The following is a 20,436-nucleotide window of genomic DNA, read 5'->3' as shown; positions in this document are numbered from 1 at the left end:
CATCACAGCTCACAGCAACCTCCAACTCCGGGGCTCAAGCAAGTCTCCTGCCTCTGCCTCCCAAGCAGCTAGGACTACAGGCACCTGCCATGACCCCGGGCTATTTTTTTTTGCAGCTGCCATTGTTGTTTGGCGGGCCCAGGCTGGATTTGAACCCGCCAGCTCAGGTGTATGTGGCTGGCGCCTTCGCCACTTGAGCCACAGGCGCCGAGCCACCAATACCATTTGTTATCCTGTATATTGATCTTGTATCTCTTCTAACTGCAGAAGTCAAATGTGACTTGAATATTACAGTTTTAATGCAGTTTTTTTCTTTCTTAAAATGTGTATATATTTTTTGGTACCCTCCGTGTACAGGAGGTGCTGAGAAGTGGTATGAAGACAGAGAAATCACGATAAAGGCACAGGGAGTGACCAGGCTTGTGCTGAGCCTGTTTTCTGCAAAAATTCTTCCCTGCTCCTTGCATTTTGGAGTTAGCACTTGGACCACTGACTTTTTAAAATACTGAATCTGAACATGTGGGTCTGCGTTTTAGTTCAGCTATGGCCTAACTTACAGGGTATGCTTTGAAAAAAATTTTTTTTTCTTTTCTTTGAAAAATTATGTGTAAACAGGATCTTTGTTAAAAAAAAATGTATCAAAGTATACTAGGGAAAATCAGGTCTCTGAAGGCAAAGTCACCTGGAACTTGGCCCTTTGACCCTGGTAGCATCGGCCCATCTCCCCCTGGGTGGGCTTTTACCTTCCTGCCACCAGGTGGCCAGAGATAAAATTCTGACAGTGCTTGAGCACAGGGTGGTTTTGAGAGGCCACCTCTGGGCAGAGATGGCAGTGGACCCACTGTAACTTCTACAGTAATCAGTACCCCAACCCAAATCTCAGAGCTGCACTCCCCTCTCTCGTAAACTCTGTCTCTTTCTGGAGTGGCAGGAAAGCTTCCTCTAGACCCCAAATGAAAGAAAAGTTGCCACAATGGAAACTCAAACTAATCCTCCCCTCTTGCCCCACTTCCCTCCCGCGGTCACACTTCCGGCAGGCCGCCACAGGGTATTTTGGGTTCGAAAACAAAGCGTCAGATCTATTTGAGCAACTTTTGTTCCATTGGAGTAGAAGCCCAGGGGCCTGTGGCTGCCCTGGGCTCGGCCACTTCCCCAGGGAACTGACGCGTTTCCCCTTCTCTGCCAAGGTCCAATTTAGCAACTCAGACTCGCTGCTTTTAGCTTCTTCTTTCCCTGGCCTGGCTAGGGGTGACAGGCCAGAGGCAGGGCTGCTGGGGGATGGGCTGCTGTGTCTGGTGTGTCCTGGTGGACTTTAGAGGAAGGCCTGTTTCTCCTCTTCTGCCAGCACTTCCCTCTCAACACCCCAAATCTCCCTACCCCCACCATGAAACCTCCACTGCCACCACCAAAAATCAACTTGCTGCATCAGAAGACATCAAAGTGAGAGTTGTGGTTAGGCCTGTCTAGTCCCCAGTTTAACTCAAACGGACATATGTCACTGTGTGGGTTGGTGTATGTGCAGGTCGTGAACCAAGTGGGAGTGCATACATGGAGACTGCCTGTGTCATGCAAATCCCAAGTTCACGTTTGTGGGGGCTGAACAATGCATGTGTACACAGCTTGCATGAATGTCTAGAAAGAGCTTGGCAGAGTCAATACCCTGGAGTGTCTAACCGGTGTGTACGCCATGTGATTCTGCGTGGGCTGCTGTATTTACAGTATGTGTGCAGGTTGCATATAGTGGAGGGGTGTCTGCGTACTTGTATACGTGTGGATGGGCAGGGCCTGGCTCTCAGGGCAAGGGGAAGGAAAACAGGGGAGCTCTGGACAATGGTGACCAGCGTCCATGTGTTCAGATGCTGGGCTATAAGTGCTGTCCATGCATGGATGGGCTTGAGGGCTGTTAGCGAATTGCAGGTGAGTCTGTGTACATGCAGAGGGGCTGGCTGGGGCCTGTAGCTGTTTTGTGCTCATGCCTCTATGCTCACTTCTCAAGTCCCCTTCCCCTGCCTCTCCCAACTTGGGTTGCCCCCTCCCCACTTGTTAGCTGTCTCCCTACCTCTCTGTTCTGGTGCTTGACTCCTGCAGGCCTCCCAATAACATGTTGTCTTTGGGTCTGCCCATGCTGTCTCCTGCTGCACAGGGACAGCTTCCAGGAGGCAGAGACCATGCCTCTAGGCTCCTTGTCCAGTGCCCTTGATTCTCAGTACACGGCTACGCCACCAAGAATCCTAGGGAAAGGCTGACAGCGCTGACTTCACAGCCACAGCGAGTGCATGAAGTATTGGCTTCCTTACAGGATTCAAATGTGGAGGGGCAGGTTTTATGGCATGTGGGGGATGGGGTGGGGTGGGGGTCGTGGTGGTGGAGGGGGAGGGAGTTTGGACTCCTGGGCTGTGCCTATGCATGGCCCTGCTGCCCAGGCCTGAAAGGATGCACTTAGTCTGCTTGCCTACTTTCCCCATGAGGCAGGAAGGCAGAGTTAGAACTCGGGGCCCTGCTGCTCCTGCCCTTCTGACACTCAGCTCTATTCCCTGCCCCGCTGACTTATGCCAGGGCATGGAGTCTAGCTAATGAGGAAAAGGAGGGGTGCTTCTGTGTACTGCTCTCTTGGTCTGAGCGCAGACATGGGGCTTGTGTGTTCCTCCAGCCTCCTTTCCAAGGTGCTGAGGGTCCCTGCATGGGTTTCCTCCGGCCTGGATCTGGGGGACGAGCTGGCTGCTGCTTCTGGGAACTCCCAGGGTTTTCAGCTCCCCATGACTGTAAACTTCTCTTTAACCTTGGCCTCCCCCCCCAGGTAGGGTTTTCTGGCTGTTGAAGTCAAGCGCACTTGGCTCTTTGCTCTTAATTCTGGGAATGCTTTTCTACCCTGTGCTGGTGGCTTCCATGTACTCCCAGTCAAAGGGACATGGTGGTAGATTTCTTTACCACTCCCAAAATAACCATAAAGAACTGCAGAACATTCAGCTGGAGGGGGCCTCAAGAGAGCACCCATCCCAAACTATTTCCTAGAGGAGGAAACCGAGGCCCAGAGAGGATGGCTGACTTTCCCAGGCGTGCACATCAGTGAATGGTGGAGCTTGTATTAAATTTACATCTTGACTCCCAGTCAGCAGTTTTTGCTTTTCTGTTTCCTTCTCTTTCCTTTCTTTTACTATTGAAACATTTCCTTTTTTTCCCTTTAAAAGGTTCTTTCTGTTTTAAGCAGGATGACTTATGTCTGGTGGCTTGACGGTGACATTTGGAGCTGAGATCCCTGTCCTGGCAGGGTTTCCTCAGTCCTTCCAGAAGGCTTCCCCTTTCCTGTCCTTCACCCTCATAAGATACCCTGGGACCTGTCCTGGCCACTCCCTGAACCATCATCTTCAGCTCCTGTTTCTCCTTCCTAGCGCCAAGGAGGAGGCAGACAGAAATCCTTGAGGAATCAGCTTCTTTCTCTAACCTTAGTTTCCCGGTCTCTAAAGTGGAACGAAAGTCTCAGAAGGGGAAATATGGTCATATTTGTGTGTGTATATGTGTGTGCATGTACACACCTCTCACGTCTCCCAGCAGCTCCTGGGGGTAGATGCAAAAGTTAATTAGCACCAAGATGAAAGGTGTTCTGGGATAATTGCAGGTAATATCAGGACAGCTGGGAGGGTAGGGTGAGAGGCCCCTAGAAGTCCTGGAGGGTGGCAGCCCCCAGCCCCACTTTTGCAAAGCCCATCAGACACCTGGGGAGGCTGGGGGAGGGAACGTTCTGACTGAAGGGTCTTTGTCTTTACAAGGAATTGCTTGTTAGTTGCTAAGGAACTGGGTTGTCTTTCCTGATCCAAGCCTCCCAGTGTTTTGCTTAGCTTGGGAGGGGGATGCTGGGCTGAGGCTTGAGGCTCCCTTGGAAGTTGGTCCTTTCCCTGCGGCTGCCGAGCCTCTGACGGGTCTCTCGGGAAGGACTCTCTTCTGGGATTGCTGCTTCTTTCCCGTTACCCCAAGCCTCACTGCTGCTGCAGCCAAGCTAGGGAGAACAGGTGAGGTGGAGGCAGGGAAGGAAAGGAAAATGCACATTACCGAACAGCCTGCAGGCCAGGCATTGTGTTCACACCTCCCTGCTATCTCATTTAACGGCTGCAACGAACTTGGGGAGGATGGCATTGCTATCATACTGCTCTGTGCAGCCAGAGCACAGGATTAGAATAGTTGCTGAGGTCACAGGACTGTCCAGTGCTAGAAATTCCATGTGAACTTAAGTCTGCTTGGTAAGAAAACTTTTTTTTTTTAAATTATCATTAATTTTTAGAGACAAGGTCTCACTCTGGCACCCAGGCTGGAGTGCAGTGGTGTGATCATACCTTACTGCAGCCTCCAACTCTCAGGTTCAGGTGATCCTCCTGCCTTAGCCTCCTGAGTAGCTGGAACTATTGGCGCATGCCACTGTACCTCACTAATTTTTCTTATTTTTGTAGAGCTGGGGGGTCTTGCTATGTTGCCCGTGTTAGACTTGAACTCCTGGCCTCAGGTGATTCTTCTGTCTTGGCCTCCCAAAGTGCTGGGATTACAGGTGTGAGCCACTGCATCCAGCCTTGAAAACCTGTCTTTCAAACTATACCATGTAAGGCATATGCTAGGCTTTCTTCCTAGCCCATGGATGCTCACCCCTAACAACTTGCTGGGCCACTGCCACCACCAACACTATCATCATCATTATCCAGCAAGTCTTCCTAGTGGCTTTCTCTCCTCTTCTAGCCTCTCTTCTTTACCTAAGAGAAGTCATCGCACGGGCATGGTGGGGAGGGAGGGGTAATTCAATGGACTGAGGGTGATAAACTGTTGAGGTCATGGCCTTGAGCAGGTAGGGAGGGATGGCAATGGCCAGGAGATTGCCTTGAATATTTGGGAACCCTGGCCCTCCCCACAAATCACGCTTGGTCTAGGATGGCTTAATCTAGGGGAAGGGAAGACGCTTGGGGAAGATTACCCTTCAATGATTCTGAAACTTCCAGACTTCCCTCTCTGGCCCACTCCAGCTCCTGAATACATAGAAGATCTGCCTTTATTTTATACATTCCAGAGAGTAAAATTAGAGTATTGTTTATGTCTAAATATTCTGCTCGAGAAGGCTGGAGTTAACATCTGATTCTACTATCATTAGTTATGGAACAGGGAGTAAGTTCCTTGACTTAGGGGCTTCTCAGTTTCTTTATCTATAAAATGAGAATAACACCTATGTTATTAGGTTGTTGTGACAATCAAATGAAAGAGTGTGTATGAAGGCCCCCGGAAGGCTGTGAAGCCATGCAGAAGTACATTAAATGAGATGCCACATGGTAAGCATTTGGCACCAGGCCTAGTATACAAAAAGTGCCCCTCAAATGGTATCTGCCTATGATGATGACACTAATGTCAGTTCTCTTTATCCTGTTGAAGGGGTTACCACGGCTCCTTTATATTTTTATATATTGGCTGCTTCATTAGAGCTCTCAAAGCAGTTTACCTGTCCACCTGTTTCTTCCTGGAGGAGACAGAGCAAAGAGAAGAGAGGAGAGGTGCAAAGAACGGTGCAGGCAGAAAGCGGAGTCAAAGCAGGGTTTCCCCCAAGGTCCCCTCGGCCTCCCAGGTTCCCCGTCTGCTGTGGGGACCTCCTTCTCTGTGGTTTCCAGGGATCGCCTGGCAGGGTTGGCTTCTGCCTAGAGCCTGGGCCCACTGTGTTCTTTTTTCACATTTTGGGGGCAGGAGGGAGGGGGTCTCTCTGGCAGCTGAACTGAAAGCCCAAAACACCAGGTCAAAAGAAAGGAGGGTGGTGGGGGAAGGAAAGCATGCAAGCCGATAATTTCCTCGAAGGATAAACATCCGATTTTTTTCCTCACCCAAAATAAACATGCTAGCCGCAAGGAATTAAAAGCAGAAGAAGGGAGGATGTGTCCCGATTTGGGCTGCTCTAGGAAGCTGACCCTCTATTTATCCTGGCCCTGGGCACTAATCGGAGCTGCCAATTACACTCTGGCCTGGCGGGGGACTGTGGGGAGAATATCCCAGGGAGCAGGGGACCAGAGGGTCCCTCTGAGGCTGCCTTCTGTGACACTGTGACACTGCAAACAAACACTTCCTTTTGTTTCTCATTTGAGGGCTGCTTGCAGGCTTGCCTGGCAGGGTAGAAGGGAGTAGAGGGGCCCAGCAGTCTCTCTCTTGCCTGGGCTTCCTTTTTCCCTGAGCTGGCATCACATATCCTTCTGGAACACAAGGATTTGGTGTCCACCACCTGGGCTGGGAGCTGAATCTCCTGGTGGTAGGGATGTCACCCCATCTGCCCCCCTCATAGACTCAATGAATCTCCTGTTGCACTGTGTTCTCCATGAACACTTGTCCAGCTAATTAAAAGTGTGCTCTGCTGGGCCAAGTGGTCAGCCCAGGCCCCCTGCCTGGCAGCTCATGAGGGGTATGACTCTAAGAAGGTAAACCCCCCTGCCCAGCTGTCCTGTTTCTTTCATCTGGGGATCTCAAAGCACTTTGCAGACATGAGTCACCAATGTAGCTGCATCCTCGCCAAGGAGAGGGGAGTTATTAACTCTTGGAGGGGAGCCAAGATGAAGGGTATGGGGGTCCTGAGGAGCCACAGCGCAGGCTGTGAATGGGACTGTTGCAAGGTGTCCTTGCGTGGGGAAGCCAAGAGGTCTTCAGAGGAAATTCAGGGAAGTTAGATGCTGCAAATCTGTTCAGTGCCTTCTAAAAGCATACATCCGATTATGTCCCTGCCCCTCCAATCAACTTATCATTCAGTGATTTCCCATTGCTTTTTGATACAATCCAAAACTTTGATATGGGAACAAGGACTGGCCCGGCCTGGCCTTTGCCCACCAGTTCCCTCTTCTGCATACTTCACTGAAGCCATATAACCAAGCTTCATTTCTGAGAGGAGGCCACACATGCCCCTGCCAGCCACAGCAGCTTGGAGGAGTTTTAGAGTGTTCTCTATCACTGTCTCTCCTCAGAGGTTATAGCTGTTAACCTCTATCCTGCTTTTCAGCACTCAGGTTAAATACCACTTCTTCTGAGAGGCCCTATGTAGGCCTTCATCCCTCCGTCTGCATCGGGGGTCTCCTGTCCCCTCACAGCACTCATCACACTGGCTGTAATTTGCTGTGGCTCCCTGATGGCTATTTCCCTCCCCCGTCGCATTGGGAGATGCATGGGGCAGGTATTGTGCAGGTTTGCCTGTCCTCCTTACCTACCCATGGGACCCCAGCGCCTAGCAGAAGGTCAGGCTCACCGCAGATGCCACAGATATTCATTGAATGAATGGTGTTGAATGTCTCAGCTGGAAAGGTTCCTGGCACTATGTTGACCACCCTCTACTGCTTCTTCCCCACTTAGTGTCACGGCTGAGGAAGCAGAACTTCAGAGGGGATAAGTGATGTGCCTGAGTCACACAGGGACTCAGTGACAGCTTAGGCCTAGGGATCCCTACTTCCTTCCTGTCCGTCTAACCTACCACCCTCCACCATCCCTGGTGCTGGACCCTGGTTCATTTCCTCTTGTTGATCTTCAAAGAGATACAGATGAGGAAATGAAATTGCAAGCCCTGGGTGATTTTTTTCTTTTTTTTAATCTGGAAGAGAAGGGGTTCCATACCCAGGGGGGCTTGCATACTCGGGCCTTCCGTGCTAGGCATTCCGTGCTAGGCATTGTGGACACAGGCCTGGAGGGAGGAGCCTGCAATCTAGCAGGGAGTTAACTATGTTTGGGTTTGTTCTTGGACTCACTGTCTCCTCCTCCACTGCCAGTAGTCTTGTCTGGTGGTGCTGGTGAGTCCTGCGGGTTCTGGGTCGTGAACTGGGTGCTTGCTCTGGGCTCTACCAGTTGGAAGCGGTTCAGAAATTCTTCCATTTGCCAAGCGCCTGGAAGGACAAACAGACCACAGGGAGGCAGTGAGAGAGAATTGTGGACTTGAGAGCTGGCAAGGGCCTGAGAGAGAGGCAGACTCTGGGGTCATGGAGATAGTGGGTGCTGCCCTGTTGGGGAGAGTGCCGGGGGTGGGGGACCTCTGGCTTCTGCTGCAGAGGCAGCTCCTAAGTGGTCAAGGATGCCCTGGGTGTCCTCCATTTATCATAACTGCCTTCTCACTGACATGCAGAAAGGAAGCGCCCAGTCAGCTGGACTGCCCCCTTCCTCCACGACCACCAACCCATGACTGAGGCTTTAAAGCTTCTTGCCTTCACACCCAGCCACTCCAGCTCTTATTTTGTTTTGAGATAGGATTGTCTATCCTCTGCGCTGTTCTCTCAGCTGACCCCCTCCTTGTGTCAAGGAAAGGAGCAGGGCAGATGTGGAGGGGTAGTGGGGGTGTGAGTACCTGGAGAAGCCCAGCCAATACCCAGGTTGGAGGGGTTCTCAGAAAGAGAAAACCCAGGGCTGTTGGGGGAGGCACATCTTCTGGGGCAAGTGCGAACAGGCCTCATGGCACGGCAAGGAGGGCACAGCCCCGGGCGTGGGGAAAGGCTGAGGGAAGTGATCAGAGGTATATTCCCACACTCATGTTTCCCAAACTGGAGGCCTGGGGCACCCGGGGGGGATGGCTGCCAAGAAAATGCGGGATGTCCCATTAAATCTGAATTTCAGATAAACAACAAATTATGTGTTGATATAAGTTGATCCCACATTGCATGGAGTATATATATATTAAAAGAACTTTTATTGTTTATTGGAATTCAATTTTATCTTTTAATTTTTTTGTTTTGTTTCGAGATAGGATCTCGCTCTGTGAACCAGGTTGGAGGCCCGTGGTAGGATCACAGCTCACTGTAACCTTGAATTCCTGGGCTCAAGTGATCCTCCCACCTCAGCCTCCCTCCTAAGCAGCTGTGACTACAGGTTCACACCACCATGTCCAGCTAATTTGTTTATGTTTAAATTTTTTTTTTAGAGGTAGGGACTTGCTGTGTTGCCCAGTTGGTCTTGAACTCCTAGCCTCAAGTGATCCTCCTAAACAGCTGAGATTACAGGTGTGAGCCACCATTCCTGGCCTGGCATTCAAATTTAACTAGGCATCCCGCATTCTTTTATTGCTGTTCTTCTTTTTCTAAATCCAGCAACTTCCCTGGGTGGAGAGAGTGCATGGGGAAGAGCAGCTGGGAGCAGAGAGAGGCAGTGGCCCATATGCCATGGACCAACAGAGACCTGTCATCTCTGATACCCAGTCAGAAGAGGGTAAGGGGCTGGCTGCCTACAGTTCCTCTCCAGGCCTCCCCTGAGACTGGCATACCACCCCTCCCCACCTTCTGCACTCACCACCCCTTTGCATAACAATGAGGACAGCAAGCCAAGCCCGTCCAGGTGGTCCTGCCTACCATGGGGTGGGAGTGGGGGGGTGGTGGTTAATGCTGGAAGGGGGCATTCATGTGGAATCAGAGGGTTCCAGTCCAGTGTTTCATAGGCCTGAGCTCTGGGCATTGCAAAGATATTCTCAAAGAGAGGACAATTTTTAACCCCAACCGAAACAGTAACAACAATAATGCAAATAATAATACTAGCAGTCACACCACCGGTATGGTGCTTCCTGTTTGCCAGGCACCATACTAGGAGCTCTACAAATATTAATTCACTCAATCCTCCCCCCCATCCCAGCAAGGGAAAACTGCTACTCTCCTCAGCTCACAGACGGCATGGAGGAGGCACAGGTGGGGCGCTGATGAAAAAGCTTCTTAGAAGGCAGGGATGGGTTCCCTCAAATCCTGTCTGACTCGGAGACTGTACATTCCCATTGGACCTAGGTTGGCTGGAAAACACAGGCTTCCAGCAGTTTTCTTTCAGGAAGGGTGGCTGAGGCACTGGCATTCTATAGGATGGTGTACTGACCGCTGTGGGGTCCCCCTAGGAGGCTCTGTGCCCCTGCTGGGGTGCCCTGCCTGGCTGGAGCTTCTGCACCCAGGAACCTGGCTGGCTGGAAAGGAATTATGGCATCATGGGCCTGAGAAAGTGTGTGTGCACGTGTGCATACCAGGAAAAGGGCTCATGGGTGAACTGGTGTGTGGCAGGCACGGGGACAAAGGGGCTTTCCCCACTGACTAGGGTAAGAAGGAACCTGGGTGGCAGGGAGGGAATTGAAACCTATCACGGGACCAGAGCAAGCTGGTGAAAAGAAATCCCCTATGCCCTGTGAGAGACCCGCTCTAAGCCTCTGAGCTCCCAGTGCCTTGGGGGCTGCACGGCTCCTTCCTGGTGCCATTTCCAACAACTCTGTGGTTCTCCGGCTCCTTGGGCAGCTCCTGAAACCCAGCCATGTGCCGGCCAGCCTCCTGCCGCCTCCTCTCCTGGCGTGGCAGTGACCCCTTACACCTCCTGTTTCCTGCCACAGAGGGTAGGAGGAACTGACCCCGTGCATGTTCTAGAAGGAAGAGGAGTGAGTCAGGCCTTCAGGGGTGTGTGGGGAGAGAGGGGGAGCTGGGAGGCTGTGGCTTCTGTGGTCACCGCTCGGAGGAAAGCCCCTTCCTGTATGGCACTGCTCTGTCCCTGAGCTGCAGGGAGTCCACTGCCATGCAGGAAGAGGGTGGTACTGTCTGTGCTCCGGCTGCTCCATTATGTCCTGGACCCACTCAGGCTGGGCTTTTGCTAGACAAGAGCAGGGCTGGGCACACACTTCAGGAGCCTCAGCTGAAGGAAGAGAGGAGGAAGTTGTCTACTCTGTCTCCTGAACTGTGGGCTGGGACACTGAGACCTGGTCTTCTCTGGGTGGGATTGCCACTATGATGTGCAGATTGGTCTCTGCACAACCTTAGGGGGCGCCACCTCCATCCTACATAATCAGACACAATGGCCTTGCTTAGAGGCCTTTCTCTAATTGGCCAGTCCTGATAGGGAAGATGGTGAGATGTTACATGTCAGAGATGTTCTGGACAGGAGCCCAGGGGAGAAGCTAGACCTTATCTAAAGCCTTCGGGGGTTCTGAGCCACTACCATGTGCCTGACCTCCTAGTAGAAGTAAGGGGGCCATAAATGTCCTGTCTTCAGCTGGGAAAGGGGCTCACCCTTAGAGCTTTAGTCCCAGGGCCTGGACAACAGAAGGCATGTTTGGGAATGGCCCGGGGGCAGGCCTTGACAGTCACTCCAATTTGCTACGCTGGCTTTCTGCCATGTGGTGTGGCTTCTCACGTGTGACTGCACAGCTCCACTGGGCCGTTAGAGACAAACAGGCAGCCAAGAGACTGAGAGAATGATACTTCAAGTTATCTAGCCCTCTGGTCCCCTTGCAGGACTCAGGAGACTGGGGTGGACAGCTCCTCTGCCAGAATGTGCCAGCTCTGAGCTGAGTGGAGCTTCAGCATCTGGGTACAGAGCCCCTTAACACCTCCTGTGTCCTGTGGCCTCTGCAAGGCATGCAGGGAGCTGCCTTATTGTGTCTCCTGCCCTCAGCGAATGTCTAATGTAACATAATTAACACTGGGCTAATAACAACTGGCATTTTGAAATGTGGTCTTGGCCAGCGGCACAACTTTACAGTATGAGGCCGTGGAAGACAGGGTCCTTCCCCCAACAACAGCCTCAGATTCCCTTCAGCAGCCCCACTTTAAGACTTCCCAACAGGACAGGATAGTGCTTCCCGGGTGACCCTGCTCCTACCAAGGGATATTTCCCACCGGACTGGTTGCTCAGTCCTCAGTGGGCCCTGAAGTATTTCCCTTTCAGCCTGGGAAGTGGGGGAGGGACCCCGGGATGGAGACCCCCCTCCTTTCTCTTGCTGGAGTCCCTGCTGTTAGCCTTTTCTGTGCTGCTCCAGCCTCCTACTTTGGGGCAATCTCTGCAAGGGCAGGGTGCCCCCTTGAACAGCCCTGTCCCCTGTGGGCAGATGACCTGCCTCTCACCAAGGCGACCACCCTCTTCCCTGGCTTTGCTCTACTCTCCCCTTGGGCAGGGGTTCTGCTGCCTCTTGTCAGGGGATGGTGGCCCTGAAGAAAAAAACAAAACTTCAACTCCAGCCTAACAGCCGCCCCACAGAGGGAACAGCTCAGGTCTGTAATTTGTCTGGTTGGTCGCAGGGCTGGCTGTATTGATAGAAGCGCTGATGCCTTTCTGCTGAGATTAATGATGTCCTGGTGGTAGTAGGCGGGAGGCCGGAGCCTTTTATTTTTTGTACCATTAAATGACATCCAGAGACTTCCACTCAGGAGCTGCAAAGCCCTCGTTCCATCACATCCAATTATGCTTGGAGGATATTTGCTGAGTGGCTGATCCTGTTGGCTGAGAGGCTTTGGGACAGTGGGGACCACTTTGACTTTGGTGGGAATGAGAGGCCAGGGAGGCTGGGGGAGTTCCAGGTGCTGAGGGTTACCTGTCCCTTCCTCTGAGAGCTGAAGAGTAGAAGCTGGTCCTAATCTTCTAGCTAGTGTCCCACCCAGGGCCCCTTCCCCCTTCCTGTGGCAGAGATGGGGTAGAAAGGGAGAGAGGGGAGGGGAGCTTCCAAGTTGCCAATGTAGCTCCCAGATGTCAACTCCAATAATTGATAATGGTGACACCTGGCTGGAGTTTTGGGTAGAATTTGGGATTATATGAAGTTTCTCTGTGATGTGTCCAACAATGCTCTGGATGATTATGTTTGGCTTGACTGGGGCACACTTCTTAAAGAGGTCTGCCTAGAGCAGTGGTTCCCAACCTTCCTAATGCCATGGCCCTTTAATACAGTTCCTGTGGGTTGCGACCCACAGGCTGAGAACTGCTGGCCTAGAGCCTGTGGAGATTTCTGGCAGCTTCTTGCCAGGGTGCGTGTCTGAGAGTTACCCAGGATGGCCCCTGCTGGGTGGATGCCAGGTTCCCAGCTTTCCCCACTGGGCCAGGTGGGTGGGGCCCTTTGAGGCAGAAGAGAGGCCCTTGCCGCCAGGAAACACAGGGATGGGGGCTGGGCCAGGTGAACCACCATGGGAGGTCACGGGGGCGGGCTGTGTTTGTGTCTGTCTGGGTGCATGTTGGCATTGGAGGGGGGCAGTCTGAAGGCAGGGTGCTGGCCTCCAGGGAGGGCTCTCTTTCCTCTCAGGCCTCTTTCTCTCTGCACTTCCTGACACCATGTGCACCCCCTCACTGCCACCAGGCCCCATGGAGTTCCTCGAAGTCCTCCCCGCCTCCCTCTCTATGTCAGTGCCCTCTCCTGCAGGTGCTGCGTGGGGATCTGCTGTTTTCATGCCTTTGGTCCCACAACACCCACAGAGCCCTGCAGGCCCTCGGATGCCACAATCAAGACTTAAGCCCCGCTGTGTGGCAAGTCCCTGCCCGTCTCTCCTCTCTGACCCCCATGGGTAGGTGGCTCCTGTTGGTAACTGGGAGTGGCTAAATGCTGCCTGGCCCAGAACCTCAGAACCGTCTCTGTCCCTCCCCTCCCCTCCCATTTTGCAATGGGTGACTCTTCCCTCTGGAGGCCCTCAGGCTACCCCTCTGAAGTGGTCACTGGAACCCCTTTCGCCCATTATTTCCAAGCACTGAGGCACCATCATGGGCCTTGGAGTGGCTTTTGGAGCAAGTGTCAGTATGTCCTCTTTGGGGGCACAGTGGGGATTTCCCTGGCTTAAGGAGCGTGAGGCCAGCTCGTGACACCTCTAGGTGAGGTGACTGAGGTGTGGCATGGCCTAGACCACAGCTCCAAGAAGCTGAGCCACAGCTTTCACCCAGGGAGGAGGGAGTGTGAATGAACTGTTCCAGGTGGCTGTCACTGCCCCCTATCTGTCCTCACACTGCCTAGAAGTTTTGAGGTCCAGCTCAGGGGAGAGGGACTGTGGGCAAGGTGGTGACAGATGTCATGGGCCCTCCCATGGAAACTGGGAGAAAGCTGACTGGTTATTAACTGTGGACTCTTCATTGAGCGTGCCGCTCACTGTTCTGGGCCTCAGTTTTCTCGTTCACCCTGGGGGTGGTGATGACTGCTGTCCCACCCACCTGGCAGGGCCATGAGGTGAAGGTTGGGGCAGGCCGGAGAGGTGGAGGAGAGGCTGTTGGGATAAGGAGGATGGGGATGCGAGGCCTGTCACAAGAGGCTGCCTTTTCAGCTTCTGAGGAAAGCTGACGTGTGCTTGTGATTGTGGGGGTGTGAGAATGTGCAAATCTGTGTGTCTGAATGGCTTGTGGCTCTGTATACATGGCGTGTCCCCTACACAGACACTCGCTGATTGAAAGGCCACAGTGGGCTGGTGTAGGGACAGGTGAGAGAAGGGAAAGAAAAGGGAGGCGAGCACCTCTGTCAAGGGATTTATGGTCTCATGGTGGAGGGAGGCCTGATGTGAGTGGAAAGTGACTGAGAGATACAAAGGAAGCAGACATCTGGGGCCTACAGCGAATGCTACATGGAGGATGGGTTTGGGGGCCAGACAGTAGAGCTGCTGCCAGAGAGGGCCTGGGTGGTCTGAGGCAGCCCCGTGGGTTGTTCCGGAGACTGTGGTAGAAGGAGGAGCCCAACAGATGCTTGAGGTGGGGGAGGCCTGGCAGGTCTGGGGAGGGCAGGACAGGATGCCCCAGTCAGCCACAGTGAGTAGGAGCTCAGGGATGTTCTGGCTGCACGGGGTATACAGAGCATGCAAATGAAGTCTGCTGGTGGCAGCTGCTTCAGATGTGTCTCCTTCATGACATTTAGCAAGTTGGTCTGAAGTCATGGATACACCAGATCCTGGGGTTGGGGCATGGGGTGGAAGTGTGGGGGTTAGTGCTGGGAGGGGACAGTCATGTGGAATCAGAGGGTACCAGTCCAGTGTATCACAGACCTGAGTGAACACCTGCTCCACATCTAAGAAGGTAAAGTGTGACCTTTGGGACAAATGTTGGTGGGTGACACTAGGCCATCCCTTATCAGAAGCACCAGTTCACTCTTTTGGCTTCAGAGGTCTCCTTGCCTCTTCTCCACTGGGGACCTAGTTATATGTGAGCTGTATGAATATCTCCCTGGCTCTCTCTTTGAACTCCACTTAGTCACAGAGCTACACCAGGGTGACGCCAGGCACCCATGAGAGCAGGACACTGTCCTCTGGCTCCCTTCTGTTCTCACAGCACCCAGAATTGTGCCTGGTACCAAGTGAATGCACAGGGTATGAGTGAATCATGCCAAGCATGGGAGTGGGCATGGTGGGAGAGGAAAGAGCTGTGCAAAGGCAGGAGAGGGGCAGCTTGTGGGGCTCATGGTACACTAGAAGTGGGGTTACCCTAAGCCACTCTAGGGCCCTTGCTGTGGTCCTGGTGCCTCACCTCATATCTGATGGAAGGCCTCCACCTGGCAGTGTGTGTGCTTGGCCAGGTGAGTCAAGCCTCATCATTTACTTCCAGGTGGTGAGGGGAGCATGGCCAGTTGGTTATCATCAGTCTAGGGTCATTCAGTTGTAGACCCACCAGTCTAATCCCTCATCTTGATGAAGTAGAAATCAAGGCCCAGGGATGGGAGTTGCTTGGCCAAGGTCACGCAATGGGAGTTGGGGGCATCAGGATCTTCTCATTTGCTGACCATGTGTGTGCTGTCCTGGAGTCACAGTACAGAGAGGAATGTGGGGGATCTCACCCCCATAGCTCTGCACAGCACCACCTCCCACCCCTCTACATGGTCATGGCTGGTTCAACTAGAATCCTCTCAATCTCTCCTTGCACCTAAGTCTCAGAGAGGGTAGGGGCCTGAACAGGACTGGGTTCAGCCACCTATCTGCCATAGATGGTCCTTTCCCTGGCTCCTGTAGATTGGTCTTTCCCCTCTGATCTCTAGAAACTTGTGTATAATCCAGGGGACACAAATGGCTGGTTACATCATACTCCCTAGGACACTGCCCTCTTTCCACGAATCCCTTCCCATGGAGAGAAAACTAGACCAAGACAAGTCCTAGGGCCTGTTTTCATTGGCAGTCCCTGTGCCCTGGCCACCTGAATGTCAGTCCAGCCTGGGGCTCTACGAGTCCCCAAACACTGTCCATTGAGGCCCTTGGTGTTTTGACATTGAGCAAAGGCCTGCTAGGGCTGCTTTTGCAACTGCTAGTGGGTTCTCTGCACCAGGATGGGCCCTCACTGCCTCACATTTTGGTGCTTGGGGCAGCCTTCTGTCCTCTTGATCTGGTCAGTTCTTCCCACCACCACAGCCTAAATCTGGGTTTCCCCAACCCAGAGCTCCTTTCTCCTTCACTCAGGGATTCAAATTTCCTCCTTTAGGGCCAGATCATGCCCCACCTCCAAAACCCAGCCTCAGGGGCACAGAGATCTGTGGATTATCCAGAGCCAACCCCTCATTTTCTAGATGAGGAAACTGAGACCCAGAGAGGCTGATTTGCCCAAAGTCGTATCACTAGCCAGAGAGTGGAAGTCAAGATTTCCTCACCTTGCAATAAAACTCCCCACCCTCCCTGGCTGAAGAGGGCATGCTGTAATTGGAGGGAAGGGGCTTCTATAAAGGGAAGAGATCTGTCCCTGAATCCATGTGACAATCCCCAGTGTTCTTAAAGTCAGAATGTGTAATTATAAGCCACTCTGCATTGCTACTTAATCGGCTTCACAGCAGACTGTAAGACCCTTGAGGACAGAGAAAATCCCAGGTGCCCTGTCTGAAACTCCTAGCACTGTGCTAACATGTAGAAGGCATCACGTGGTGGGACAGGTACCTCGGCCAGAATGTTCATCTGGGTGGATCATTTCCTCCCTCTGTTTCTGGCAGTGAATAAAATAGCACAGGAGCCAAAGGCACTCTGCCCAGCTGCAAGTCCAGTTTCTAAGTTTTCCTGTGTCTGAAAGGTGGTCGTAGGGGCCAGGGAAGGGCCCAGGAATTGTGTTTTATCAAAGATCCAAAGGAACAAACAATGAGTTTCAGGCTCAGTAGGTTTCCAGCTTCCTTGCCGCCATCTGCCATAGATGGTCCTCCCCCTGGCTTCCTTAGTCCTGGAAGGAGTGGGTCAACCCTTTGCTGGTCATATGGACCACCGTGTTTTCTGGCGGACAGGCTGCAGTCTAGCCCTATGAGCCCTGGCATGCAAAGCCGGAGGTGTGTTTGGTGTACACAGCTCCTTCCCTCCCTTGCCCCTTTCACTGTGCCTAATGTCACTTCATGCTCTGTCCTTGCCTCTGTGAGAGGCTTCTGTTCAGGGCACAGGCATTGAGACTCTCAAATCTACTGGTGGGCCTCAGATGTGCTACCTCTTTTTTTATAAAAATCCCACAGGTGGGGGACTGTCATAGGCTGAGTTTGGTATCATTAACCAGGCTTCCTGACACCTTTGGTGAGATTGGTACCCAGGGCACTGGAGAAATTTTTCTTAGCCTGGGCCAGATACATTTTTTCTTAGTATCCAAAGTTAAAAGTGTGTCTTTGGCAAAGCCATTTAAACAGATTTACAGATTGGCAAGGTGCTAAGGGCATCTGGGGAGGGTTCACTGGTGGAAAGGTTGCAGTAGCTTTGCTCCCAGGGCAGCCTGGAGCCCTCTGAGATTGGTGGCCTTTATTGAAGGGCTCCTTTGCTCAACCAGAGCTTTTCTGGGCTCCACGCTCTGCTCCTCTCCTCTCCTCTCAGGCCTGGGGCATCAGGATTGTAACAATACCTGCAGTGGCTTCCCAGTGGGTGGGTGTTGATCAGGGTCACTGGGTGAGAGGAAATGGCTGATGACACCCACCCTCCCACTCACCTTCCCATCAGCCTGGGGATGTGCCCTTTGTACTCTTGAGTTGGCATTGGCGCTTTCTACATTATCGTCCCTTCTCTGAGTGCACCGACTCAGGCAGGAGTGGGGAAATGGGGTTTGTGCCTCACATAGGTCATTTGCAGAGTATGGCAGTGGCCAGGTAGCGATGGCTCCTCCTGCTCCCAGGCCCTAGTGGCAGAGGACCAAGGCCAGAAAGGCTGAGTTTTCCATTAGGAAGTCATGGGAGGGGGGCTGCTCAGAGAAGCTGGAGGGGTACAGCTGGGGAAGTCTTTGCCCCACCACTGAGATGGCACAGGCAGCCCCAGCAATTATCAACCAATGAAGCCAGACCGGCAGGGTGGCATTCCAGGGCCCTCTTGCCCACATGAGACTCAATTACAGGGTATGATTACCTGCAGAGGTGTTCTGGGGTAGCTGCCTGCACATGCCATGTGAAGTTTCAGGGGTGCTTCTCTCCTGGACTCTAGTTCTCCCTTTGGAACCCTGACTTATACATAGATGGACTAAAGCCACCATCTTGGTCTAAGGGGACTGACTTTTCAGGGAGACCATATCTGATGCTCATATTTCCCGTAGGGCACTCATTCCAGTTTCCAAGAAGCAAGTCCAGTCTCCAAGGCTCATGGGTGGGGGTCAGGGCGCTGACTTCCCTGTGAATGCGCAAAGCATCAGTCCCACCCCAGATTCACCATGAAGGATAGGTAGGCCTTACCTCGGGTTTCGTTTTCTATCTCAAGGAGTGTGATGGCCGCTCCTTCCTGAAGGACGTAGACAAAGAACTGGTAGCGATGGAAGCCAGTGGTTGGTGGTGGGGTGGGCGGCTGGTAGTCTGTGGGTGGAGAAAGGAGAAAGGTGGGTGTCACATCCCACACCACCCACGGCAGAGCTCTGCGTCCATCCACAGTCACTGCTGACCCTCCTTGGGTCCCTGCTGAGGGCTGACCACATACAAACCATTAGATACCTTCAAGATCTTCATTTAGGAAGTATATATTTTGGGCAATGAGTATGGAGTAGGAGATGGTCTAAGGGGAAATGCCCTGGGCTGGGCCAGAGGTCTTGGGTGCTGGCGCAGCTCCCAGGGCTTTTGGGGCCTTTGGGTGTTGGTATTGCCCTGTTTTTGCTTTAGTCTGTCCTGATGGACTTTCTGCCTCAGGAGAAACCCATCTTCCTCTGCGAGTGTGTTTGGCAGTGGATTTTTATTTATTTTTTCAGCATTTCCTTATGAATTCAATCCCCAAAGAAGCCAATTTCTTGGCTGTGTCTGGAGGATCTGGAAGTGGTTATAGGGGGTGGGGTGGGACAGGGTTCAAAGGTTTGATCATGGGAACTGTAGGAGCTGGGTGCTTGGGGCACCAGAAAGAGGGGCCATGTCCCATCCTTCCCTCCCTTCCCTCCAGGATGAGGGCTTTTCCTGGGGGAACAGTGGGGAAGGGTCACCTCTCATCCTTCCCCCACATCTAAGCAGGATCAGGGTGTTCCTGGCCCAGCCTGGGTCTTGCAGGTTAGACCTCCTTCCAAGAGTGCTTTGCCCCTTCCCTCTCTCCACCTCCCTGTCCAAGGAGAGCCAGGCTGTAGGCAAGACTCCTCCTGGGGTGGCTGGGAAGGAGCATTTGCAGTGAGAAGGCTGCAGGGAGCAGGCATTGGTGCTTTAATATAGCTGTCTCCCCCTCCTCTCCTCTTCTGACCACTAAACAAAAGCTGGACTTGCTGCTTGGAGCTGTTGGAAGTGTCCTCATCATGCACTTCCGGTTGCTGGGGCCTCCAGCGTGCCAATAGCCAGGGGAATTCCTGACTATTCATCTCTCCCCCAGCCTTGGATTGCAGATCAGATGTGTGTGTGCTCAGAGTGAGAGCAGAGTAGGGCGTGCCAGGGGCCATGTGAGCTGTGTGCTTCAGGGGCTACACCCGGGGCAGATGTGTGTGTGAGAAGAGCTGCTGTGTACACGCCCTGACACTGGTCTGGAGGGTCTCTGGTGGTGTGTGTGTAAATGGGATAAATCAGTGTTTCTTCCCAAACACTACTGGTGTGGAGAAAGACTTCTGAGCACGGGTGGGTGCTGGGAATTTCCTGGTGTGCTTGGGTGGGGGCAGGTGTGACAAGTGCACCAAGGGTGGGCATAACGCACGAGGCTAAAGATGGTGACTGCAGTTCTCTGAGGACAGGTCGGAAATGAAGACTCACTCATTCTGTGTAATCAGGAATCCATCTCAGGGGAGGTGCAGACTGACCTCCTCACCAAGGCTCTCCCCTTTGAAATCTCCAAAGTTAGAAATTTGAGGCCTGAGAAGGAGGGGAAGGGGATCACATGTGACAAGCCACTATCCTGGGCCAGCCCCGAGGCTACCTCCATCCATGTGTGATGTCTCCTTCATTCTGCCCACAACTCCCTAAGTTGAGTGGGAAGAAACTGAGGCTCCAAGAGGTTAAGGCCCATAGTAAATGTTTGGGCTGGGATTCAGTTCCAGGCTTTCCTGGTGCCCAAGCTCATGTTGCTTCACCAGCGGGTGAGGCTGGGTTTGGCGCCCAGTCCTTTGCTCTGGGCCAGCTCAGCATCTGAGAATCCCCTTCACGTTCAGTCAGGGGTATATTTGGGGGAGAGGATGTGAGAGGAAGGGGATCTGGGGAAGACCATGGGGGCAGTAGGAGGTTACATGGCTCTCTAGTCAGATAGACCCCTGCACTGTGTTGCCGGCTTCACCCCTTACTAGCTAGCTGTGTGACAGGTGCTGGTTGGTCTATGCCTCAGTTCTGTTCTCTTTAAAATGGAGACACTAATGACAGTGACCTTAAGAGGCAGAAGTGGAGATGAAACCAGGGCATACAAA

At 52.8% G+C, this 20,436-nt stretch overlaps 1 protein-coding gene across 1 annotated transcript in view; it reads right to left on the bottom strand.

Annotated features, from left to right (window-relative positions):
- Positions 1–7,704: 7,704 nt before the first annotated feature.
- Positions 7,705–20,436, bottom strand: part of PEBP4 (phosphatidylethanolamine binding protein 4) — a 196,037-nt gene continuing 183,305 nt past the window's right edge. Inside the window, exons 5-6 of the mRNA XM_012807691.2 lie at positions 18,320–18,436; positions 7,705–7,871 (exon numbers count right to left, since the gene is read on the bottom strand). Coding sequence (XP_012663145.2) covers positions 7,705–7,871; positions 18,320–18,436 — 284 coding nt within the window. The remainder of the gene's footprint in view (positions 7,872–18,319; positions 18,437–20,436) is intronic.

Source organism: Otolemur garnettii, unplaced genomic scaffold (assembly GCF_000181295.1).
Source record: "Otolemur garnettii isolate 467f Iridium unplaced genomic scaffold, OtoGar3 scaffold00074, whole genome shotgun sequence".
Lineage (NCBI taxonomy): Eukaryota > Metazoa > Chordata > Mammalia > Primates > Galagidae > Otolemur > Otolemur garnettii.
This window is presented reverse-complemented; position numbering and strand designations above follow the sequence as displayed.